The following is a 26,260-nucleotide window of genomic DNA, read 5'->3' on the forward strand; positions in this document are numbered from 1 at the left end:
TATTTATTTCAGAATGTTCCATGATTATTGCTGCCATTCAATTATTGTGCTGTATAGTGATGCAATGTAAGTGTATCCTTCCATATGTATTTTAATGACATAGGTGCATGAACTGTGATGTTTGGGTTGGTGTATGGGAATATGAATGGCAGCCGCCAAATGACCTAGAGAGCCTGAAAGCAGTGTTGAATGTTGTATCTGATGTTATAACATCAGGCATGCCAATGGAGTTGGAGTTAGTCCACCACCACCTCCTCTTCTTTACTTCCTTTTTTCTCTCCTACTCCATCACAGCTGCCTGTTATTGCAAAAGGCTCTATTGCTGTGTTCACTGCTGCAACTGAGTTAATGTGTCCATCCATCCATCCATTCATCCATTTATACTGTAGTATCTGCTTGGAGCCTACTGGCAGGCAAATTTTCACTCATCCATGAAACTTGGTTGTTTCCACAATCCCTAGTTATATGGAACTTGAAGAACGCATTAGGATCCGATCATTGTACAAAATCAAAGACAATCCTGAAGACAATGAAAAAATTACTGAAATCCAACCAAGGTAAACTAATCAAACCTATCATAGATTGTATATATATATATGTATATGAGTTTTGGTAATACAATAAGCTGGTTGTTGAGGATGAGGTTTGATAATGGTGGTATGGGATTATGCTGTGAGGGAAGCCAGGTGGTGCAGCTTGGTGGAAACTGCCAAGAGTCTAAATGTCACCCTTCAAACAACCAAGAAAGAGTTTGTGGCCTTCACAGAGCAGCAAGCTAAGCAATTTGTAAGAGATTGCATTGATTTTCTGGAAAGGATGAATGCCAATGGCCCTGTGAAATGTAGCAACCTTGATGTGGGACTTACCCTCTTTATCCACTTCCAGGCATATTCCCCTACACAATATATTTTTTATTTTTTTATTTTTGTCATCATTGTGATTGCTAAATAAGTGTCAAAATTGTTGTTGAAGGTTATGAAATTACAGAATCAGGTTTGGGTTGGGTAGAGACTTATATGTAGCTCTAACAAAGCCATTGTTCATATCTGAACAGGAAGAATTAAGTAATATGTTGACAACAAAAGACAACATAGTGCTTGCACAGAAACTATTTGACATGCCCATCACTGCTTATCCTGCACTTTTTGAGGTTCACACCTTCTGAAAGCCTTCTTTCAAACTAGGAACATTTTGTATACGAGAGTTTGATGCAGTAAAGAGTTTGTCAAAATTTTGTTCCTAGGGTGGATGGATGCAGTGGATTATCAGAAAATGAAAGGAGGGATGGGGTGGAATGCATTGGGGGGCAGGTGGAAATACAATTGAAAGGAGTGGGTATGATATATGATGTGTATGCGGCTTTTTCAGCAGCTGTGACCACAGCAGCAGCCACTTTGTGGGCAGAGCTTGACATCAACAAGCTGGTGGCCCTTGTGGATGACTTTGCCCTGCACATGAAACGGATGAAACACCTCAAGGATCAGCCCACTTATGCAATCATGGAAGCCAAATTAAAGGATTTCCAAGAATCCCTTCCTTTGATTCAGGTTTCACTTTCCTTATCATTTATAAAAAAAAAAAAAAAAAAAAAAAAAATAAGCTGTACTTCTGCTCTCGTATTGAGTTAGACACATGCACAATGATCCTTTGGTTTCCATTGACCCTTAGGATTTAAAAAGTGAAGCTATGAGGAGGCGGCATTGGGATAAATTAATGGAAGAGACTGGAAAGAACTTTGACATGGATCCTAAAACTTTCACTCTTGCAAACATATTTAGAATGGAGCTCCACAACTATGCTGCAACAATAGGGTTTGTAAATTGTTCGCATGAAGTGTTTGATTTGTAGACAGTATCAAGTTTGTACAACACCAAAGCCTTGTAGGATGTTGAAATGAGTTTAGAATAAAAAATGTATGTTCAACCATGACAATTGTTGCACATGTTTCTTGTCATGGTTAGTACTTTATTACATTTTTATAGTACCATGTGATTGTTTTAAGACCATGATTTGAATTGAAACTTGGACCTCATTTCAAAAATTGGACAATGAGAGAAACTGACATACAAATTAACATGGCAGAGAGATCACAAATGCAGCATCAAAGGAGCTTAACATAGAGCAGGAGCTGAGGAATGTGAATGAGGTGTGGAGGGTGCAGTCATTTGAGGTGGTCAGGTATGCAAAGGATGGGGTGGACAAAGGGTATGTGCTGCGCAGCACAGAGGCTGTCATGCTGATAGTGGAGGAGATGAGTCTCAACCTGCAAGGCATGACCAGCTCTCGCTTTGTCAGTGCCTTCCTTGATGAAGTCAACTCCTGGGCTAGGTGCCTAGGCAACATTGGATCTGTTGTGGAGGTCTGGATGCAGGTGAAGTTCAGATCTGAAATGATTCATCTAATTACTGATGAAATCATGTTATCACCCAGCCCTTTTCTCACCAATCATTTCCATAAACCATACTCAAATCATCCAAATTTTCAAAAATCATGCTATGTTCTCACATTTGAATTATTGTTTTTTCTCAAACATGCATAAGTTTTAAAAACACTGTAATTTGCATTACACACATACTCAAAAACATTTAACAGTACTCATTGCCATGCACTTTTCTATCTCTTATTTTTATGTACATGTGTGTGTGTGTATGAATGTATATATATATATATATATATTCTCACTTGAGCAAAACAAAAAAGTTTTATGGTTCTTAACATTGTGCTTCAACTGAGGTGTGTGTGTTGAACAGGTGCAACAGAAATGGATGTATCTTGAGAATATTTTTGGGGCTGAAGATATTAAACAACAACTTCCAGATGCAGCCAAACGATTTGACTATATAGATAAAAACTGGAAGAAAATAATGTCAGAAACATATAAAACACCCAACATTGTGAGTGCATGTGGTGTAGAAGGACGTCTGGACACTTTGTGGATGCTTTTCAAAGCACTTGAAAACTGCCAAAAAAGTTTGAGCAAGTGAGCAAAATCATTTCTATGATCATTTGTATCATTTGTTTGGAAGCACTGAAAGCATGATTATTAATGTGTGAATCAAAATATAAACTTTCAGTGAAGTGTTTGTTTGAAATGTGGCTTTTAATATATATATATATATATATATATATATATTCCAGTTTTAAAATTGCCCCACACACATGTCATTTAAACATAGAATGACTAATTTTGTGTTAATTATCATTTTATGCTTTGTACTGTTTTATGACAGTTATTTGGACACACAGAGAAATGCCTTTCCACGATTTTATTTCATTTCAGATGATGAATTGCTTTCAGTATTGGGAAACTCAGATCCTACCTCTATACAAGAGCACATGCTAAAATTATTTGACAATTGTGCTTCTTTAACTTTTGGAGAAAAGAACAAGAAAATCCTGGGAATGACATCATCAGAGGGAGAGACTTACAATTTCAGAATGAAGATTTCTACAGATGGTGCAGTGGAATCATGGATGAAACGTACTGAAGCAGAGATGCGACATTCACTCTTTGAAATTATGAAAGAAGGGGTCTACCATTATGCAAAGTCTATCCGAAAGGATTGGATTTCTGTCAATTTGGGCATGGTTACTTTGGTATTTCCATGCACATAGTACAAATAGTTTTGTAGATCTTTTGAGCATATGACAAGGAAGCTTATGAATTGTCCTAATTTTATTCATAATAATTAATTGATAGTAGATTTATTTATTTGTTATCAGTCTATAATTTTTAGTAATGACCAGGAAAAATCCTAGTGTTTCAAAAGTTTGTGTGTGAAGTACTGTACAATGAAAATGAACATGTGATATCATGAAGGCTGGGAGCACAATTTGGTGGACATGGGAAGTTGAGGATGCATTTCAGAATGTGCAGCTGGGTGACAAGAATGCCATGAAAAAATTCAGTGTTAAGCTTTCCAACCAGCTCAATGACCTTGTGGCAATGGTGCGGTCTGATTTAACCAATTTGATTAGGAAAAAGGTGTCTGTCTTGACCTTCAAACTCCACCCATGCTTCACTTCATCTCAAAACTCATGTTCAGTTCTTCACATTCATCTTGTTCTTCTTTGTTATTGAGACAATAACAACAAAACTAAATGAAAATTGTAGGTGAATGCTCTTATTATCATTGAAGTTCATGCAAGGGATATCATAGATACATTTGTACGAGACAGTATTCTAGACCATCGTGAATTTGCTTGGGAGAGCCAGCTGCGGTTTTATTGGGACCGTGGTCCAGATGATTGTATTATAAGGTTTTGTACAACTGATTTAACATGGTCTTGTATACATGTATAGGAAGAAAAAAAAATAAAAACAAAGAAAATTAAATAATTAAAAAAATATATATTTTAATTTGCAACATCAGATTCCTTTACTTCATTTGTAAGTATAAATGTGATGAGCATTGCACTCACATCTTGAGAAATGGCACATTATGCAACCTCATTCATGGGAACATCAAGAAAGAAAAGAGGGGAAAAGTGTTGGGAATTTATGAGCAAAAGATTGAAATGGGTTGGGTGTGATGGGAAGGCAATGCACAGGAGAGTTCCAATATGGATATGAATATATGGGCTTGAATGGGCGCCTTGTCATCACTGCATTGACTGACCGGTGCTACATGACCATCACCACAGCTCTCACTTACGGCCTTGGAGGAGCTCCTGCTGGACCTGCAGGCACTGGCAAAACAGAAACCACTAAAGATCTTGCTAAATCCATGGCCTTGCTTTGCATGGTCTTCAACTGTGGAGATGGACTTGATTACAAGGTTCTCTTTTGTTCTTTATGCATTCTCTCATGCATCCACATACATCTGTGTGTCTGTCTCAATGTTGACACCATGGCTACATCTGTTTAGTCAAACAGACCTTGGACAACTCTACTAAAAACAAAAAATTGGGCAAAAAGTCAATACAGAAACTAATTGAAATATTATAAATATGTTGTTTGGTTTATTTGCCCATTCAAGAATTATTTGATCCAATTTCCTGGTAAGCAAACAACTCCTTGATGTCAAAACTGCCATAAAGTGTTGCTCTGTAGGCTTTTTTGATTAAAATGTCCATTTGCATTTTATTTCTAGTGAGAAGGACAAGTAATCATTTTTTTTCTTCTCAACCAACCATGTTGTTGATATCCTATGTCTGCTTGACAATTAACCATTGTGCAAAGTGGCCCTCAATGTATTGATAATGGTAAACTACTGTATTCAAGTCTTGTTACAATTTTAGATTGATTTGAATCCTCATGTTTTGACAAATTTTCTGCAGGCAATGGGCTCTATATTTTCAGGCCTTGTTCAATGTGGGGCCTGGGGGTGTTTTGATGAATTCAATAGAATTGATGCAGAGGTATTGTCTGTTGTGTCATCACAAATCAAACAAATCCAGGTATTCCTTATTCAATAGACTCCTATTTGAGCAGATATCCAAGCTTGCACAAACATTTTACACTCAATTTAATGTGGATGATACAGAACAGTAGAATCTAGAGCAACTGTTATTTTAAATATCAATGAATTAATTTTGGTCTTTCATTGATAATTTGTGATTTAAAGGTTTGGATCCTGTCTAATAATTGGAATTTGATTATTATCATCAATCTAAGATTACAGCATATCATTTTCAAGTTGTGAATTCTTGTGTTTGAAAGTTCAAAGTCAATAATGCAATCATACTAACACACATGATCAAGTTCATTTGTAACCATTTGATTCACTCACTTATCTGAACATTGTTTCTGAGGAAAAATAATGTCATGAAACACACTGTAGAACACCTCAATCCTCTTCAGCTGCTGGTTTTTTGAGTTGAAAATTTTAACAATCAGGGAACATCATGGTAGGGTGAGTGATGACAGTGGTAGACTCATTCTTTGATCCTATTTTAGGAAGCAATGAAGAATGGTTTGAGGAAATTCACATTTGAAGGGAAAGAAATAGCATTGGATGCAAGGACAGGAATCTTCATCACCATGAACCCAGGTTATGCAGGACGAACTGAGCTCCCTGACAATTTGAAGGCACTCTTCCGTCCTGTAACCATGATTGTGCCTGACTTGCAGCAGATCTGTGAAATCATGCTCTTCTCTGAAGGGTGCTCTCAATCTGCCCTTTCTGCTTCTTATTCAGTTTCACAGTAGTTGTTTGAGTATGTTTATGATACGCATACTTAAGTCTACAATTTGCATTTTCATTTTTAGATATGTTTCACATATACAATTTCATCTGCTGACATAGTTGTAATAGTGATGCTATTGTGTAGAATATCAAAGTTACTGAACCATGAATCTGAATTTCACACACATGGGCATAAAAAAATTAGACTCACAAATCAAATGTTACAAAAACATCTGTAACACAATTCTTCTGCTTGAACCAAATAAGTTGGTGGGTGTAATAACTGTGTGTGATAACATAACAAAGACTCATTGGCATGTGGCCAGATTTGAAACTGCCAAAATGTTGGCCAAGAAAATGACAGTGCTTTACAAGTTGTCAAGGGAGCAGCTGTCAAAACAATATCACTATGACTTTGGACTGCGGGCATTGAAATCAGTGTTAGTAATGGCAGGAGCCTTCAAGAGAGGAGATGCAGCCATGAGTGAACAGCTTGTGCTGATGAGAGCCCTCCGGGACATGAACCTTCCCAAATTCACTTTTGAAGATGTCCCACTGTTTCTGGGGCTCATCAATGATCTCTTCCCCGGCATGGATTGCCCTCGTGTGCGCTACCCTTCCTTCAATGATGTTGTGGAGGATGATCTTAAGGTGTGTATTCCTCCTTCCCTCCCTTCCCTGCAATTCTATGTTGTGCCCTAATAGAGTCACTGAGAACTAATGGAGGAGTCATCCATTGCTAACTTCAACAGAGACCTGCTTTTGATTTCTATGTTGCATTGAGTCTGAGCATGAATGCATTTTGCAGGTACATGGCTACCTTGTCATGACAAATCCAACAGACCAAGTGGATAAAGTCATTCAATTGTATGAAACAATGCTTACCCGCCACACCACAATGGTTGTTGGTCCAACTGGAGGGGGCAAGACGGTGATCATTGAAACGCTTGCAAGGGCCCAAACTAACCTTGGTTATCCAACCTCCCTCCTTATTATCAATTCAAAAGCCCAACCCACACATGAACTCTATGGGCTGATGGGTACAGATTCTTGTCTTTTCATTTTACTACATTGTAGAGCACAATTTATACATGACTTTATTACATCTGCCTATTCCATCAGCAGATAATACTTCTGTTAGTATAATACAATAATATACTTTTACTTTTCTATTGGCTTCACTTGCATCAATCATCATCATATATCAACTTGAAATTCTTTTTATTATTATTAATAGATGCTGAGACACGTGATTGGACGGATGGCTTATTATCTAGTTTATTCAGAGAAATAAACAAGCCTCTCCAACCTGGACATGCCAATGACAGGTTTCAAATCTTGAGCTGAATTCTAATGTACTGTTTGTTTCACTTACTCGTGTGCTCTTATGAACATACATACTGACTATTGACAAGGTTCCACATGTTTGCACACACTTAATTATTGTGGGATGTAGGTGTTATTTGGTTTTTGATGGTGATGTTGATGCTCTATGGGTAGAAGACATGAACAGTGTGATGGATGATAATAAACTACTGACACTCCCAAATGGAGAACGAATACGAGTTCAGAATCATTGCAAGTTATTGTTTGAGGTGTTTACAAATTTCAGAACATTATTGAATTTTTTGCTTCAGATTATGCTCAATTTGATCACCTTGTAAAAACATACTCTACAACCAAGAAAAGTGAAAAATAAAAATGCATTTTGTTCTCAAATGTAGGTGTCTGATCTTCAATATGCATCACCTGCTACTGTAAGTCGATGTGGTATGGTGTTTGTTGACTCAAAGAACTTGGGATATCAACCTTATATTTGGAGGTGGTGCAATTCTCGAGAGAAAGAGTAAATAGCACATTGAAACTTGTATCACATAATTAAGTGATTTACAAAATATTGCAGAAGTTAATTGATACTTACACTGCATGCAACTTTTGTAGCCTTATTCTTGTTTAAAAAAGCTGTGATGAACTTTTAATTCCTTCCAGTTAGTAATTCATTGTTTTAAAATACTGTTGCTCATGCATACAGAAGACCAGTGGAAACTGAACAAATCAGGGAACTCTTTCAAAAGTATGTACCTGCATGTATAGATTTTGTTTTGGAAGGGCTTGTGATGGGTGAGCTTACAAAGCCATTGATGCAAACTATTCCACTGACAAATCTCAATATGGTGCGACAATTATGCAATATGCTAGAAGCCATTTTGTGTGACAAGTTTCAAGTTCATCGACCTGTAGTAAACACTCTTCAAAGTTGTTTGGAATCAATTTTACATATTAAAAAATATTCATGTTATTTGATCAAATATAATGGTGTGTTGAGTTTCTTTTAGTTTAGCAAGGATAAGCCTAAAATATATTTACATGAAAAAATAATATTAGCACATGGTGGTATTGAGAATCAGTAATAATAATCTTGACATAACAAGATATCCTACAAATGGTTTTTGTTTTCAAAATTGTGATCAATGATGTATACATACATAGGCACTTGAGGCATTGTTTATATATCTTTGTGTGTGGTCAATTGGTGGAAGCATTGTGCAAACAATTGTTTCACAAGATCGGAGTCGGTTTGACTCTTTCATAAAAAGCATTGCCACCCTGGGGTTGAGTTCCAACCACCCCATCCCTCCCAATCAACTCCCTGCTGACCTCATCTATGAGTACCATTTTGATGTGGATTCATTAATGTGGCAATCCTGGAAAGCTCTTGTTCCAGTTTACGAGGTTCTTAATCTAAATCCCACTTGTGAGAGTTCAAAGACATATTATTTTTAAAAAAATATCAAATGGAACCATTTTATTTTGATGGCATCAGTATTCTTTCAACTTTAAAAAAGTGTGAAAAGTGGAACACAATATTCACATGTGGATTGGATTGATTTAGTGGCTGATATGCTCAAAATTGAAAAATGAGTTTTAAAATGTTGTAGTGCAATTTTGTTTCATGATATGGATTTTGATTCATATTGAATTTTAAGTACAATGAAATTTTAGTTACAAGCACACATTTTTATAAGTACTTTGAAGTTTGTCACCTTTCAGCCTCCACCAGATGCAGCTTTCAGCAAAATACTAGTCCCCACTCTTGACACATGTCGATCAACTTGGATCCTAAATCTCCTTGCTCAAGTACGTGAAAGTACCAACCCAGTTTAATGTTCTAAAGTCACTTACTGATGATTGGCTTTCTGACTCCCCACTAGAAATGTGTAATGAATCACAGTACACTGTGTTTTTGAATTGTAGCATGGCAAGTCAATACTATTTGTCGGTGAAAGTGGAACATCAAAAACAGTCATCATTCAAAAATACTTCACAACCTTGGAAACATCAAAGATACTCATCCTCAACATGAATTTCAGTAGCAGGACAAACTCCATGGATGTCCAAACATCAATTGAAGACTCTATAGAAAAGCGAACAAAGGCAAGGTTTTCTTCCACGTGCAAAAAGAGTTGGTTTGTTGCCTTTCATGTCTAATCTAATACTTTTTTCAGGGATGGGGGAGTACAACTTAAAAATGTGGGGAGGAAGTGGGGGTAAACAATGCTTTCCACGTGCTAGAAGCATGAAGTGGCAACTGTGCAGGTTGATTACGGACCCTCACTGAATAGGAAGATGGTGGTGTTCATGGATGACATGAATATGCCTAAGGTGGATACCTATGGAACCCAGCAACCCATTGCCTTCCTGAAGCTTTTGGTGGACAAAGGTGGAATGTATGGCAGAGGGTGTGTTCCTCTTCCCCTCCCTAGTCCACTGCTGGTGCCTTTGCCACAACCTCTTCAAATACTTCCACTTCTTCCCCATGTCATATATGAATCTGAACTGGATAATGGTGGTTGCATAATGCATGGTTCAGGAAAGACTTGAATTGGAAAAATATTCTAGATGTTCAGTTCATTGGAGCTATGGGCAGACCAGGTGGAGCTCGTAATCCTGTTGATCCACGGTTCATTTCTCTCTTCAACATTTTTGAAATTCAATTTCCAGCCAGCACCACTCTCTCTCACATCTACAGTGCCATCCTTGATGCTCATCTTCATAAATTTGGAACAGATTTGAAAGTAATGCTCTCCACATCTCCACATAAACATGTGTTGTGTTTGTGCTAATGAACAAACATAATGGAATAATATTTTATTCAATTTCTTCATCACATACTTATCTTATACTAATGGAAATATATACAATTGTATAACCAAATGTTTTGAAAATTTAGAAAAGTTGTTGAATCACGAATTAAATTTATATACCAGGAGTTGACACCTTCAATCACATATATGACCTTAAAGTTGTACACATACATTGTTGAGAAACTACCACCAACACCTTCAAGATTCCATTATATTTTCAATTTGCGTGACTTAAGTCGTGTCTATGAAGGGATGACTTTATCAACTATTGACAAAATAAAAACAATTGGTCAAATGATACGGTTGTGGCGCAATGAGTGCCTGCGCATATTCTATGACCGTCTTATCAATGAGAATGATAGACATGTTGTTGAAGTAATTATTTTAATTCATGTTCCTTAAAAGATGAAAAATTATTATGTTTTATTGACTCAGAATCATAACAGGAATGGTCCAAGTCCTACTATGATTGAAATCCAAATAAAACATTATGTTATTAAAAGAAGTAAAAAAACTTCATAGTTGTTCAACACATGAATTTTGTTAAGAATATTTTAATATCACTGTTTACAGATGCAGATTGAGGCCATAATACGTGAAAAATTTGATTCAGTTGCTGATGAGGTTTTAGCAAATCCAATAGTCTATGGAGATTATAGAAATGTGTTAAAACCCACAGAGCCAAGGCTTTATGAAGACCTGAGTAGTTATGATTTGATCAGGCCGTGGATGGAAGAAGCAATAGAAGAGTACAACCTTGTGAATAAACCCATGAATCTTGTCATGTTTCAAGATGCTTTGGAACACCTCACACGAATTCATCGCATAATGCGAATTCCTCAAGTAAACAAACAAATAAAATTTACTCATGGTTTAGAAAAAAGTCCTTTATGTTCTATTTAAATGCCACGTTTTACCTCCAATATATTCAGCATGTAATAATCAATTACTTTAGTATTGAATAATTGATGTTTGCAATATAAATGAAAATTGGCAAAGCCAGTTAATTTTTAAAAACTTATGCAAGTGAGTTTAATATAACCTGTTTAGTTGTAATTATAGTTTCAAAATTTGTTAAGATGTATGATTTGAAAGTCTGCAAAAAGAAACCTTCAAGCCTATTCTTTCTTACAAAGTAGGAGGTTCACCTGCAAATGATCAGATTAAATAAAAGTATTTCTATTGATAATTTGGGCATGTTTTTCCAGGGTAATGCATTACTTGTGGGGGTTGGAGGAAGTGGAAAGAAGAGTTTGTCCATTCTTGGAGCTTTTGTTGCTGGATGCAAGGTGTTTCAAATCACATTAGCACGAGGCTACAATGAAGATACATTTCGGGAGGACCTGAAAGCATTGTACAACATGCTGGGATTGGAGAACAAGGCTGTTGTGTTCTTATTCACAGATGCCCATGTTGCTAGTGAAGGCTTTTTGGAACTCATCAACAACATGCTCACATCTGGCATGGTGCCTGCTCTCTTCAAAGAAGAAGAAAAAGATGGCATAATTAACCAAGTACCCTTTGCCTCCCTCCATCCCTACCAATAACCAAGCCTCCACTCACTTTGGATGCCATCTATTCAATTCCAATTGTTGTCATTCACTGGGATTCAATTTAGTAGAAAATTTATGGTATGATACAAATGAATAGCACCACATCAGCTGTATGATTGCAATCAAACATTCCAAATATTTTATCAGTGACAAGAAGTATCTTCATGAAATGGATAAGAATTTGAAATGGAAGATGGATTAAACATGTCCTGAGACTAGGAATTGGATTAAAAAGAGTGATGTGCATTTATGAAGGTTCGGGAGGCAGCTGCAGCATCAGGAATGGTGGACACAAAGGAGAATGTATGGAGCTATTTCATCAGCCGGTGTCGCAGCAATCTGCACATCACACTCGCAATGTCACCAGTTGGGGACACACTCCGTACACGGTGTTGCAACTTCCCTGGCTTGGTGAACAACTGTGTAATAGATTGGCTCACCCCCTGGCCAGAGGATGCACTGCTGTCTGTGTGCACAGTGTTCCTGGCTGGAGTGGACATTCCTGCAGAGTTCAGGGAGTCCATTCTGGGCCACATTGTGATGGTGCACTCCTCTGTGTGCACCCTCAGCCCCCAGTTCACTTCAGAGACAAGGCGCACCAATTTTGTGACCCCCAAAAATTTCCTTGACTTCATCATGACCTACTGCTCCAAACTGAAGCAAAAACGGCAATACAACACAAACCAAGTGAACCGGCTCCAAGGGGGATTGCAAAAGCTCATTCAAGCTGCCAAAGAGGTGACAGCCATGCAGGTACTCTTAATTTCATCCCAAAGAGCCCTTGACAACCCTGACAGTTTTTAGGGCTTGGAGAGTGCAGTGACCTCCCTTTCCACTAGCAGCATGAGTGCAAGTGTATGGGTATATATGCACAACAAACATGATGGTTGAGAGTATTCCAAGTGGTATCTCCAGTGTGGTTTGTGGCCATCTTCCCACTTGAACAGATGAACAGTTTAAAATGAAATACAAATTATGATGATCATATAAGAAGCTTAAAATTTTCAACTAGTTGGTATAGGATTCTAAAGGATTTAGATTGTGTATTCACACAAAGAGTATGTTGAATGTTTATTGACCATTTTATTCATCCATCCCAGAGAAGGATTGTTCTACCAAAACTAATTGAGTCAGCACAATTAAAAATAAACATGAAAATAAACAGAAGAATAGGAAATTAAATTTTGAGACCTGCAATAATTATTTCAAGTCTTCCATTTTTTTTAAATGAAATAATGTGTTCACTATTTTAAGTGGACATATAAATACATAATTATGTTTCTACAGGAAACCTTAGCAAAGGCAAAGATTGTTGTAGATTCAAAGACTAAAGAAGTTAATGCACTCATAGAAGTAATTAGGTACTTTTCCAAACTTTTGTTATGCCTGGATTACATGTTTACTTGATTGATGATTTTACACAACATTATGAGCTTTTGTAGGTAAGGAGATAGAAAAGTGTGTGTAACTTCTGAAATATTTAAGTAACTGAAAAATTGTTGAAATTAAACAAACTGGATTTCATTCTTGATTACAATGACACAGAGGTATGCAAATATAATGAAGAGACTTCTCATGTAATTTTTCAAAATGAAGATCTTTAACTCAAACTTCTGTGTTGTGGCAGCAAGAATACAGAGATAGTTGTGGCAAAGCAAACCACAGCAGAGGAGAAGGCTAAAGAATTAGCCACACAAAAAGCTCAGATAGCAATAGAAAAGGGTGAGGCAGAAGTGGCTCTAGCTGATGCCCTCCCTGCCTTGGAGGCTGCAGCTGAAGCTCTGAACAGCTTGAAGAAAGATGAAATCACAGAAATTCGATCATTTGCCAAGCCCAACATTTATGTTCAAAAGGTTGTCATGGTGCATGGACGTAGTAAACCAAAATTCATTCTTACTAATCAAGACATATTTAACTTTTTGAATATTTGTAAAGTAAGTGCATAGAGGTAAATAATTCAACAGACACAGCTCAACAGTTGACTCCGCAAACTTCTATGATGTGTGGAGGTGCTAATACCTAAATTCTATTCCAAACCAGGTGTGTGAATGTGTGTGCATCCTCAAGCACATTCCTGATGTTTCTTGGAAAGGTGCCAAGGGGATGATGGCAGATAGTAGTTTCCTGAAAAGTTTGATAGAATTTGAAAAAGACACTATCTCTGAGAGACAAGTATGCCTACACTCCATCCTTCTTTACTCAGAGTCTGTCCTCAGGGTCTCAGTACATTCCCACATGCATACAGTATTGATTCTTGCCACAATACTGTATAAAAAGGGATAATTATTGGACAGAAGCATCCAATTTTTTGATTTTTGGTTTTCTTTTCTTTCCACATCTCTTACATGTGAAAAAAACAACTGCATCAGGGGGCAAGTGGTAAGGGTGGAATTGGGTTGGTGGAGGGCAGATGAAAGGTTTAAGGGAGTACTTCAAAGATCCCAACATGAGTTTGGAGAATGTGCAAACCATATCACAAGCAGCAGCAGGGCTCCTGAGGTGGGTGGTGGCCATGATGAACTACTATGGCATTCTCAAAGTTGTTGCTCCACAGCGCAATGCTGTTGCTGCTGCTGAAAAAATGCTTACCAGTGCCCAATCAGAACTGGACAAAATCCAAGAGGAGGTCCCTTCAGCACCACCTCTGCTCCTTCCCACCCTTCTCCTCTATTCCATTCTCTTCAATAATTTTCTCTTTTCAAATTCTCTATCAATAGGCATGTATAAAAGAGTCCACTCTCACATGAAAAAACTATATACATACTTTTACATATAAATATAAATAAGTCTTATATGCATCAAACTTAATTTGTAATGTATATTGGTTTCTGAAAGTTATTAAGTAGTCTTTATTTAACATGCATGTTGGCTCAAGTTTGTAACAATGAATAATTGGAGGAATAAAATTTCTTCATAATTTTATTCTTAAATATTTTATTCCATTTAACCACAACCCTATACTTAATTAATATTTCAATTAGCTATCTGTTTTCTGTGCATTACTTTGTCCAGTTTAGTTTTGGTGTTTTTTATGTTCATAGATTCTTAAAGAATGTTTTATTTGAACTTTTTTTTGAGAGTACCCTTAGGTTTTTTTTTTCAAAAAAATAAATAAATAAACTATTTATTCATCTTTGATCATAGCAGGTTGGGAATTTGAGTGTACAATTAGCAGAGTTAAATAAACAATATGAAGTTGCCTATGGAGAACAAATGGCATTGAAAACAAATGCAGATTTGATGAAAAAAAGGCTTGATGCAGCATCTCAACTCATATCTGGACTTGGAAGTGAACATGCTCGATGGTCAAAGGAATTAGAAGAATTGGCATTTGATCGTGTCAAGTTATTAGGAGATTGTTTATTGGCTTCAAGCTTCTTAAGGTCTGTTACTATTTGCTTAAGTTCCTACAATCACTTGTTCCTATGTCATTCTCTCTCCCTCTCTCTCTCACACACACACATACATGCATGTTCAATAATCTGATCCAATGGACACAAATTTTAAAGATGTGTGGATTGCATTGCAGTTACTGTGGAGGCTTTACAATAGATTACAGAACCATGTTGATCAAGACTACTTGGCATTCAGACCTTCTGAAAAGAAAGGTTCCAGTGAGTGATCCTTTAAATCTTGAGAACCTTTTAACAACTGAAGTTGAGATCAGCACTTGGAACAGTCAAGGGCTTCCATCCAATGATCTTTCCATTCAGAATGGAATTCTTACTACCAAGGGCTCACGTTTCCCTCTTTGCATTGATCCACAGCTTCAGGTAAGAGACACATCCATTAAAATACTTATTTTTATATTCACTAAAACAATGTAGAAAGAAAATTTGAATAGCTATTAGAACATGTTGAATCAGAGGTCATTATTCACAAAGCCAACAAAGTTAGAAGCTCATCCATGTAAGTGGCATGAAATGACTAGGCCATCAATTGGATAAAGAAAAAAGAAGGAAAAATGCTGGAAGGTCAAATAAGAACATTTAATGACACAGATTTTCTGAAGCAGTTGGAATTGGCAATTCAATATGGATTCCCATTCATGTTTGAAAATGTGGATGAATACATAGATCCAATCATTGATCCCATACTAGAAAAAATTACAACTTCTGGACCAGGAGGAAGAAAGACTGTGAAACTTGGTGATAAAGAAATTGATTGGGTAGGATTTTCTGCTCTGTTGTTCTAACATTGTTTTCATACAATTTTGCTTAGCATTAAAAAGGATATTAGTTAAATTTTTAAAAATTATTCATTTTTTACATTATTAATAATAAATTAATTTTCAAAGAATGCTTATCTAGAAGCTAAGAAAATAGATAAGTTATTTTTTATGCATTCTCATTTCTTTATTTCTTATATTTTACAAATTGTATCATTGTCCCATTGCACAGCAGGTTTTCATTTGTTCAAAACAATCATTACAGATACTTGTTTTGTTTTGTTTTGTTTTTTTGTTTTTCAATATATCCATCACATGAAAATTTGCAATGTCACTGCTTTTCTTAGTAATGTATCTATTTTTAAAAAATATCAGTTATCACAATCATCAATACAGTTAATGTTAATAACATACACTGTCTAATTTCCCTGTTCAGGATGAAAATTTCAGACTTTATCTTGTGAGTAAGCTGCCCAATCCAGAATATGGGCCAGAAATTTCTGGAAAGACACTGATTATTAACTATTGTGTAACAGAACAAGGTCTCCAAGCACAGCTTCTGAATGCAACTGTAAGTTTAAGAAAGATTTCTTTGAAATCATGCCATGGGAACACTAAATCTGTGATGTGTGGTTTGAAACTGAAATCAAACATTGCAAGGGAGTCTGTGCTTGGTTTGGGGGCAATGCTGTAGCAACATGGTGTAGGATAGCAATGCTGCAAATCACCTGTGTATCCTCCTCCTCCTCTTAGCACCCAGGACATGAATGTCACCTCATCTGGGCACCAATGAGCTGAGCATACTTTAGAATGTATCTACCAGTAATCTTAAGGGTATTTGTTCCTTACTTTAAAATGAACACACACACACACACACACACACTTTTTTTTTGTCACAGCCAAGCTCACGATCAACAATTGAACGAGAGTGGAAGGCATTTAAAATATTCTTTGGTTGTTTTGAAATTCATTAGGTGGGACATGAAAGGCCAGACTTGGAGCAACTAAGAGAGAAACTGGTTATTGAAACTGGTGAAAACAAGGCATTATTAAAGCAACTTGAGGACACACTGTTACAAGTAATTTTGTGATTTTGTCCACTTGAGTTTTCAGTGATAAGAAGATATCTTCTGTTGTTTGAGATTTGCTTACAATTTTATTACCATAATACAGATTTGTTTTTTACCATGTTCCAAATTAATGGAGATGGAGGTGTTTATGGGTGTCATGTGTTAAGGAACTGAGTGCTGCCACAGGAAATATCCTAGATAACCATGAATTAATTGCAACACTAGAGATCACTAAATCAAAGGCAAGTGAAATCGCAGTGAAGCTAGCCATGGCTCAAGAAACATCTGTTGAAATAAACATGGTATGCTCTTCACCCATTATCACACAATACGATGGCTTAGCAGCCATTTCCAATTGCAAACTAGTTCTATTCAATGATCAATTTACTGTTTGTCTTTCAAGATTTAAGGCACAGTGGAGGTCATATTTATTAGATGTAACTTGAAGTGATCTGTATAAAAGTATTAAACGAGGCTTGGATTTTTGGGATACAATTAATAATGACATTATTTTTTTAATGTTGAGGCCTTAAAGCACCAATTCAAGACATGATTTTAGACCCTTAGCCACTTATTTTTTAAAATTTTACAATTTCAATTTTAACATCAAATCATACTACCAACAGTCCTTCAACTTTCATTTAGGATTTTGTAGTAGTGCTGTAATTAGTAGTCATCAATTATAATTATATCAAGGCCTTGAGATTGCATAATCTGTTAAGATATGTGCCTTGAGGAATAAAAGGTATTATTGATGATTCAACTACTCATGATTTTGCAAGCAAAATGTTCAGTCTTGTCGTGAACATACACAAGTTTTTTTCTGATTCCTTGAGAGAACACAAGATAGGGAGATTGAGGCAAAGGTTATGGTGTATTGATGATGAGGATATGGATTTTGTTGCAGCTTCGGGAAAGGTATTTTCCTGCAGCCAAGCGAGGTGCCATCTTATTTTTTGTGCTGAGCAACCTCTCTGCCATCAACAACATGTATGAGTACTCTTTGAATTCATTTCTGGAGGTTTTTGGCATCTCTCTTGCTACTAGCCAGAAGCATAAGACACTGGAGGGGCGGCTGAGTAATATCATGGATGCTTTGACAAGTGACCTCTACAATCATGCATGCATGGGCCTATTTGAGAAGCACAAGCTAATGCTGTCTTTCCAGTTCACCTTGGGTATTCTCAAGGGGGACAACCTTCTCAACCAGCAGCATCTGGACTTCTTCCTTAAGGGCAACTTGTCCCTTGAGAAGGCCCTCAAGCCCAACCCCTTCCCTGCCTGGTTCTCTGAGCAGGGATGGCAGGACATGACTGCCCTCTTTGCCTTGGCTCCAACTTTCCATGAATTGGGCCTGCACTTTGAAGATCATGAGGAGGAATGGCAAGCTTGGTAATTCACCCCTGACTCCATCATTCTTGCTTTGCTCACCATTTTTACTCCTTATATCCATCCATCCATCCATCCATCCATCCATCCATCCATCCATCTGCCAAAACACTTTTCAAATCACTACAATGAGCATGTTAAGCAAATAGGATTTTATTTTATTTTATTTTAACAGTAGCACAATTGTTTGCTCCCTAGTGCACACATCTTGTCATCATGTTACACATGTAGATATCATCAAGTCTTGTATTCTCCAAGGCATTTAATTGTGTAATAAACCAGTGCTGGTTTTCCTCCACCCATTCTTTTTGGCTCTTTAGAATGACTCACTAGCATTTAAACTTCCCAACACCACAAGCATACATCTAAGGGTTCATTTTTTAAATCATTCATATTTATACTATGACCCATGAACATGATCTTGCTGCATGACTATCATCTTCCACAACTCATTCATTACTGAAGTTGGATGTTGTCATGTACACACTTATGAAAACATTAATATGAAACTGGAAGATTTCAGCATGGTCACAATTGAGCTGTGATGAGAGCATAAATGTTATTATATTTTCAAAAACCATGTGCAGGTATAATGAAGCCCGTCCAGAAGCAATGCCCATGCCTGGAGGATTTTCAGAGAAACTTGAAACTTTTGAGCAACTCATGGTCCTGCGTTGCTTCCGCATAGACAGAATCACAGTTTCTTTGACTGTACGTACTTGTTGAAACCATATATATATGTATATATATACATATATATTTAACTACAATGTGATGGTTATATGGTGATTGAATAACATTTGTATGCAAAAATTGATCATGACTTAGTACCAAATTGTTCACCACAATGCAATATATCTTGTGACAGCAATATGTGATGAAGGTCATGGGAGAGAAGTACATAATGCCTCCTGTACTAGATTACAAAGCCATCCACACTCAAAGTTCATCCATGATGCCCATAGTTTTCATCCTAAGTCCAGGTGCAGACCCTGCTTTTGACATATTCAACCTTGGTGAAGAAATGGGGTTCAAACCAGGGCAAAAGCTGAAATACATGGCTCTTGGGCAAGGTGACAACATCATGATTAAAATGCTTCTTCACACCTTATCACTCTAAAAACTGCCATGCCAAATGAATGTCCCTGCACCATTTGGTATTTTGAGCACCAACATGAATGACATCTCCATCCCTCTTCCTTTCATGAGAATGCAAATACCAACTAACAAGGAAGGTGGGGATGGCACTGGGGGGCACCAGGGATGGGTCCAAAGGCAGCAGAGCAGATAGAGCAGGGTTCCATGCGGGGTTTGTGGGTGATGCTTCAAAACTGCCATTTGCTCCCATCCTGGCTGAAGACCCTGGAAAAAATCTTGGAGAAACTAGTGAAGCCCCACAATGACTTCCGGCTGTGGCTGACAACAGAGCCCACATCCACATTCCCCCTGGGCATCCTGCAGCGGAGCCTGAAGGTGGTGGCAGAGCCCCCCAATGGACTGAAGCTCAATTTGCGCTCCTCATATGCCAAGATCAGTGAAGAGAACCTTGCTGAATGCCCTCACTTTGCTTATCGACCTCAGGTGGTTCCCAAACTTCATCCTCCTCTGTCTGCCATCATGCTTCTCTTGGTCCTCCTCCCAATGCTAAGTGAAGATTGTGGTAAAGTGCACACTGAAACGAAACCTCACTTCTCCTACACATTACCCTTATTGGAGGTTGTTAGAGGAGAATTGACCAAAAAATCAAATCAAAGAATGTTATGAACAAGATAAGCACAATATGTGTGAAACAATCAAAATATCAACTTCCTCCCAGAAAATGTAGATATTATATTTTCTAACAATTTTCAAATTATTTTTACAATTGCTTATTGATACAATTTTCTCTGAAAATTTCAGAACCCTTTTTCATGCAATTCATCATTTTAAATGGGGTTATCATTACTATTATTATTACTATTTGAATAATATACAATGGTCAACTTACTGGATAAAACAATATTTCATACTTAGGATATTTTAATTTTCTATTAAAATATCAGATGCAGATTAAAATTCTCATTAACAGAATCAATGACAATATTTTGTAGGTCTTTGTGGTAGCATTTTTTCATGCAGTGGTACAAGAGCGGCGGAAATATGGAAGACTTGGATGGAATGTTCCTTATGATTTTAATGAAACAGACTTGCGTATTAGGTACAAGTTTATAGGGGAAAAAAAAAATAAAAAAAAATAAAAAAAAAAAATCTTAGTTTCACATCATCATATACATGCTATTATCAATAACTACTTTATTTAGAATTTAAAACATGTGCATCAGAAACATATGAATTTAGACAGAATAAATTATTTTCATATCAAGTTTATGGTTAGAATGTAAAACATACTAATTTTATAAGTTTTTTAAAAAATACATGCTTTGGTACAAGAGAATGAGTATGTTTTATATCAATGCAAAGAGAAAATAAGGGGGAATGGTGGTGTTTTGGTTGTAGCTTGGCATTGATATCAACATATCTGAAAAAAGCATTTGACAACAAGGATGACCAAATTCCATGGGGCACATTGAGGTATTTGATAGGGGAGGCCATGTATGGAGGTAGGGTATCAGATTCCTTTGATAGAAGAATCCTCACAACATATCTGGAGGAGTACCTGGGGGACTTCCTGTTTGATAAGGTGCATCCCTTCATGTTCTTTGCCTCCACGGGTGAGTCCATTGTGTACAGGCTGCCAGAGACTGGGCACAGAGACCACTACATACACTACATTGGGGAGTTGCCTATTGTGCAATCTCCACAAGTGTTTGGTCTGCACCCCAATGCAGACATCAGCTACTACTCCAGCAGCACCAAAACCTTGTGGAAGGACTTGGTGAGCATGCAGCCTAGTGCAGCAGGTGGTAGTGATGGCACCCGCCAGGAAGACATTGTTGACAGGATTGCGGCTGACCTGCTTACCAAAATACCACTACCATTTGACCTCCCAGCCTTGAGGAAACAGATAGGAATCCCATCCCCTGTGCAGGTCAGGATCATCATCCACAGCTCCTCTCTCCAGGATTTGTTCCCAATTCAGCCACTGCACAGCATTGCAATCTCTCTTGATTAAAACCAAGTGTTCCTATTTTTCTTTCCTAATAAATCATTGTTTAAATAATTGAAAGGTGTTATTTGAATTCTGAATTTATTTTTTGAGTTTTGTCCTCAAACAACAGGTGGTGTTGCTGCAAGAAGTGGAGAGGTGGAACAGACTAGTAGATACCATGGGGAACAGCTTATTTCATTTACAAAGAGCTTTAGGAGGTAAGTCCAATGTGTGCCCTAGACCAATGCATGATCATCTGAGATTGAGGGTTAATGATAGAAAGGGAAGAGAAAGAGTAGGTTTCCAGGTCCCTTGCATCATGTCAGCCAATGCAGCAACAGACCCACTTTGACATGAGACTACATGGAACAGGTGAAATTGGCATGAGCACAGACCTTGATGACTTGTCAACTGCTCTCTTCAATGGAGAATTACCTTCCATGTGGCGCAAGATGACTGCACAAGTAACACATGCTTTGAACTGACATATCTCCCTGGTTTACACCTTCAGGGTTTGCTTTGTGGATTTCTCAAGCTTTTATTATTTTCTTTTTCTTCTTTTTAATAATTGTAATTTTTTATTTTTAAAAATACAACAAATAAAAAAATGATAACACTGAAGAGCTATGACAAAACATCCTCCCATGCAAGTACTATTTTATGTATTTGTGCATTAGCAAACAACAGATGATTTTTGTACATACTTTTCCTCTAAAGAAAAAAAAGGCATAGCATTGTTAAAACCATGGCATGGTGATGCTAACTGTGACCTGGATGCATCAATACAGATAGAAGTGTGAGAGTGAAGTGATGTGGTGTGGTGGATTGTGGGTGTTGTAGACTCAGAAGATGCTGCCAGCATGGATGGCATGGTTCCAAAGGCGCTATCAGCAATATAAGAAATGGATTGAGGTCGGAGAGCCAGTGGTGATGTGGATGTCCGGCCTCCACATTCCAGAGACCTTCATAGCAGCACTTGTGCAGAGCACATGCCGTGCCAAAGGATGGCCCCTTGACCAATCCAGCATCTACACACAAGTCACACCCTACATGCACCCAGATGAGATTAAGGACAAGCCCCAGGATGGATGCTATGTAACAGGGCTCTACCTGGAGGGTGCCTCTTGGAACCCAGACACCCTCATGCTCAGGACTCAGGTGCATCTCTCTCTCTCTCTCTCTCTCTCTCACACACACTCTCTCTCTTCTTTTCATACCCCCTAACACATTCTCTCACACCTTGTCTCCACCCTCTCTTCTCACACCCACAGTATTGTTCCACCTACATTCCCAGTAATTTGTTGGGTCCTCCTTTAACCCCAACATATTAATGCCAGTTAACTATTGGAATTGTTTTTATGCCCATGTTTTTATTGGGACTGTGCAATGTATTCATGTACTCTGAGTGAGGATGGGGTGAGTTTGGGAATTGTATTAGAAAGGAAAAGATTTTGTAGGATGTGTGGTTTTGATACAAGTGGAGGTCGTCTGTATGCCATATCCCAGGACCCCAAAATCTTAGTTGTGGAGCTCCCGATACTGCACATCATTCCCATAGAAGGAAACAAGCTGAAACTCACCAACACATTTCGAACACCTGTGTATGTGACACAAGCACGGCGGAATGCCATGGGAGTTGGTCTCATCTTCGAAGCTGACCTCTCCACCACCATCCACCCTTCCCATTGGGTGCTTCAAGGTGTTGCTTTGTGCCTCAATATTGATCATTGACTTGCATTGTATGTATCCATTGGGGCTGGATGAGTGGAGGTTAAAACTTTAAAATCATGTTTAACAGATGATGTAGTTACTTGCATTGTATGATTGAATTGGATTTAATGATATCAATTGTGTGTAACTGCACACATTTGTCTTTAATATATTTTTTTAATCTTTTTTTCTATTAAAATTTCAACAATTATTCAATTATTTAAAATTTTAAGAGAAGGGTTCTAATTAAGATTTTTTCAAATAAAAATAAAATTGCAGAAGGTTTTGAGATAGAAGCACGATGGTTTTTTTTTTAAAGTTTCATAAATTCATCCAACCAAAACTCATCCTAATCTATACCAAAGATCTAATCTCAATTTTTCATCAACAAAGCACACCACATCCAAATTCACAACTTCATCAAATTATTACATTTATCCAAAATTTTAATCTATTGATATAATTATTTATCCAAATTAAATTTCTACATTTTTTATAATCTTTCTTCTAAAGTTCATCTGTTCAAACTAACTAATAGACTTAGAAATCATCCCAATAAAGAACCCAAGGAGTTTAGTAATTCCAAGCCTATTATTGCATCCTTCAACATAAAATAACATACCACATATGCTACCAAGCTCCAAATTGTCATTAACTAGTCTTTTTAGAAAGCAAGACTGAAGGCGCATCCACTCTCCAATATTCATGGTCAAAGTTTTTTTAGATGCCTTTAATACCACCCCTCAGAGTTGATGATCTAATTTGGCAAGGTAACAAATCTTCTTCTACAAAATTAAACTCTACAACCTTATCCTTGATTTTTTTCCTAGTGAATCTAAGATTATTAGAATTATAACTTAACATAAAAAAATACCTTAAAATAATGAGCCCTTGGATTTCCTTGATCTTCTTCATCTTGCCTTCCAAAGTTTTATCTTTAATTGATTGCTTGAATTTAAAGACAGCACACTCTTTGCCAAAAACCAACATTCTTAGCACTCTTGGCTCTACTATTATTAATTTTTAGCTCTTTAAAAATAATACTTTATTAGCTCTTCAGTGAAACAAAGCTTGTTGATTTTCAACTTGTGAGAAATGAAAGTCATGCTTCTAAAATAGAACTACCAAATTACAAAGACAATATACTATCCTTTACTAAATGAGATATTGCTTTCTTATCCAAAATTCAAATCCATATAATTTAATGTTTAAAAAATTAAATTTATTTTACAATATTTATCTAAATTTTTAAAACTTAAATCTTGAAATCAAAATAATGAATTAAAAAAGATCAAAGTCACTTATAATGCATAGAGAAAATTTGGCATGACTTTGTTTATCAAAAAAATATAAAAAATTAAAAAAATGACTTGATTATATTAGCCCATGAGAATTCTTATACAAATGCCTCAAAATCTAAGAGTGGTGGCCAAATCTCCACCTTTAAATCCGAAAGAGCTCAAACTAAGATCCATAGTCTTTATTGATTTTAGGGCCAAAATTCAATGAAAAGTTAATAGCCATCAAATTAGTCTTAAAAATATTTTCTTAGCCAAAATAGTTCTATTGTTATCTTTAAAATACATTCTCCAATAAAATTTGACTATTCAAATGCCTTGATTTATGATAGATTGTGATACTTATAAAGATTAGAAGTATGGTAATTTGGATTGAAATTACATTATTTTAAAATTATTTTAAGTATCTTCTAAATTACTTCTAATTAACTTCTAATCAATTTTTAAATTAATTATGACATTATTTCTACTATAATTAGTTTTTTAAAATACTATAGTTAAAAAAGTTATATAAATAATAAGATTTAAAGCAAAATTATCCAAAATCATCTAATAATTATGCTTTCACTTAAAAACACTCATTTTTAAGGTCACAAGAAAAATATACTAGGCTACTACAACTATATGATGTTATGACCAACTAATAAGCGACTTTAACTTATTAATCAAAAATATTATATTAGTTATCTATAAATATATATAGATATATATAAAACAAAAATTTATATATTTTTTAATAATTTTAAATATATTAATTTATTTTTATTATTATTATTGTATTAAAAAAATTATACTTAATTAGTAAATTAGATTTAAAAAAAGAAAATAATTTCAATCATATATTAATATCAAAGCTAGTTAATAGTTTTAGAATCTTTCTTAAGAAATATTTTTTATAGCTTATGCAACAAGATACTTGAAGTTTGAACCAAATAGTACAAATAAAATTTAAAATAATATTAAATATAATATGTTCCATTTCTTTGATAAATATTATATTTTTTATGGAATATATATACAATTTTAGTTATATTGTGAGTAAAATCTTATTTTTTTTGTATTTATTAATATACTCTAGATGAAGACTTAATTTATAACTAAAATTCTAGATCGTTTCCTTAAATTATTTTATAATAGTTCTATAATATTTATTTTATTTAATTTTTAAATTATAAAATACTTAAAAATCTAGAATCGATGCCCTAGAAGTTATAAAATATATTGATGCCTTAGAATTTTTAAAAATTAAATAAAATTATATTTTATATGAAAAAATATTTTTAAAGATAAAACCGTTATTTACACTTATTTTTAAAAAATTATAATTGTTTCTTTTTTAAATAATTAATAATATTTTTTGAATTTTTATGACTTTTTTTATCACATATATTCTGTAATTCAATTTCAAATAAAAATTTATTCACTGTTAGTAATTTAATTTAAGTTTAAAAGAAATATACTTGTAATATTTATGTATTTATATATAGAAAAATAATGTCATTTTTTATAAAAATTATTTTTAGTGCTAATATGCTACAATTTTTTTTTTATAAAATAGAAATTTATTTAGTAAGTGAATGGATTTTTTTCTAAATTAATTAATTATTTTATTTATTAAATTATTTAAAAAATAAATATAATGACTTAAATTGACTCATTATTAGTTGGTAATTTTATTAAAGAAATAAAATAAATAATCCTCAACCAAGAA

At 35.7% G+C, this 26,260-nt stretch overlaps 1 protein-coding gene across 4 annotated transcripts in view; it reads left to right on the forward strand.

The window, feature by feature from the left end:
- The window catches only part of LOC112274883 (dynein-1-alpha heavy chain, flagellar inner arm I1 complex), a 35,023-nt gene extending 11,573 nt beyond the window's left edge, over nt 1-23,450 (forward strand). For 3 of the 4 annotated variants that reach the window (XM_073530043.2, XM_073530044.2, XM_073530045.2), the window contains exons 26-74: nt 153-235; nt 462-557; nt 687-885; nt 1,055-1,150; nt 1,311-1,547; nt 1,669-1,811; nt 2,083-2,371; nt 2,751-2,980; nt 3,231-3,597; nt 3,821-3,985; nt 4,115-4,260; nt 4,541-4,778; nt 5,281-5,400; nt 5,900-6,105; nt 6,455-6,779; nt 6,937-7,168; nt 7,366-7,456; nt 7,585-7,723; nt 7,853-7,974; nt 8,161-8,368; nt 8,619-8,861; nt 9,180-9,266; nt 9,384-9,563; nt 9,726-9,868; nt 10,000-10,204; nt 10,397-10,648; nt 10,847-11,116; nt 11,482-11,787; nt 12,082-12,579; nt 13,114-13,187; nt 13,454-13,679; nt 13,867-13,998; nt 14,237-14,452; nt 14,974-15,209; nt 15,356-15,599; nt 15,758-15,994; nt 16,431-16,565; nt 16,969-17,073; nt 17,232-17,366; nt 17,972-18,456; nt 19,041-19,164; nt 19,322-19,526; nt 19,715-20,034; nt 20,544-20,650; nt 20,950-21,481; nt 21,672-21,759; nt 21,914-22,005; nt 22,382-22,699; nt 23,048-23,450. In XM_073530043.2, coding sequence (XP_073386144.1) covers nt 153-235; nt 462-557; nt 687-885; nt 1,055-1,150; nt 1,311-1,547; nt 1,669-1,811; nt 2,083-2,371; nt 2,751-2,980; nt 3,231-3,597; nt 3,821-3,985; nt 4,115-4,260; nt 4,541-4,778; nt 5,281-5,400; nt 5,900-6,105; nt 6,455-6,779; nt 6,937-7,168; nt 7,366-7,456; nt 7,585-7,723; nt 7,853-7,974; nt 8,161-8,368; nt 8,619-8,861; nt 9,180-9,266; nt 9,384-9,563; nt 9,726-9,868; nt 10,000-10,204; nt 10,397-10,648; nt 10,847-11,116; nt 11,482-11,787; nt 12,082-12,579; nt 13,114-13,187; nt 13,454-13,679; nt 13,867-13,998; nt 14,237-14,452; nt 14,974-15,209; nt 15,356-15,599; nt 15,758-15,994; nt 16,431-16,565; nt 16,969-17,073; nt 17,232-17,366; nt 17,972-18,456; nt 19,041-19,164; nt 19,322-19,526; nt 19,715-20,034; nt 20,544-20,650; nt 20,950-21,481; nt 21,672-21,759; nt 21,914-22,005; nt 22,382-22,699; nt 23,048-23,272 — 10,152 coding nt within the window. In that variant the 3' untranslated portion in view covers nt 23,273-23,450. The remainder of the gene's footprint in view (nt 1-152; nt 236-461; nt 558-686; nt 886-1,054; nt 1,151-1,310; nt 1,548-1,668; nt 1,812-2,082; nt 2,372-2,750; nt 2,981-3,230; nt 3,598-3,820; nt 3,986-4,114; nt 4,261-4,540; nt 4,779-5,280; nt 5,401-5,899; nt 6,106-6,454; nt 6,780-6,936; nt 7,169-7,365; nt 7,457-7,584; nt 7,724-7,852; nt 7,975-8,160; nt 8,369-8,618; nt 8,862-9,179; nt 9,267-9,383; nt 9,564-9,725; nt 9,869-9,999; nt 10,205-10,396; nt 10,649-10,846; nt 11,117-11,481; nt 11,788-12,081; nt 12,580-13,113; nt 13,188-13,453; nt 13,680-13,866; nt 13,999-14,236; nt 14,453-14,973; nt 15,210-15,355; nt 15,600-15,757; nt 15,995-16,430; nt 16,566-16,968; nt 17,074-17,231; nt 17,367-17,971; nt 18,457-19,040; nt 19,165-19,321; nt 19,527-19,714; nt 20,035-20,543; nt 20,651-20,949; nt 21,482-21,671; nt 21,760-21,913; nt 22,006-22,381; nt 22,700-23,047) is intronic. The other variant, XM_073530046.2, reaches the window with a different exon arrangement.
- The last annotated feature ends 2,810 nt before the right edge of the window (nt 23,451-26,260 follow it).

Source organism: Physcomitrium patens, chromosome 22 (assembly GCF_059467195.1).
Source record: "Physcomitrium patens ecotype Gransden chromosome 22, ASM5946719v1, whole genome shotgun sequence".
NCBI lineage: Eukaryota > Viridiplantae > Streptophyta > Bryopsida > Funariales > Funariaceae > Physcomitrium > Physcomitrium patens.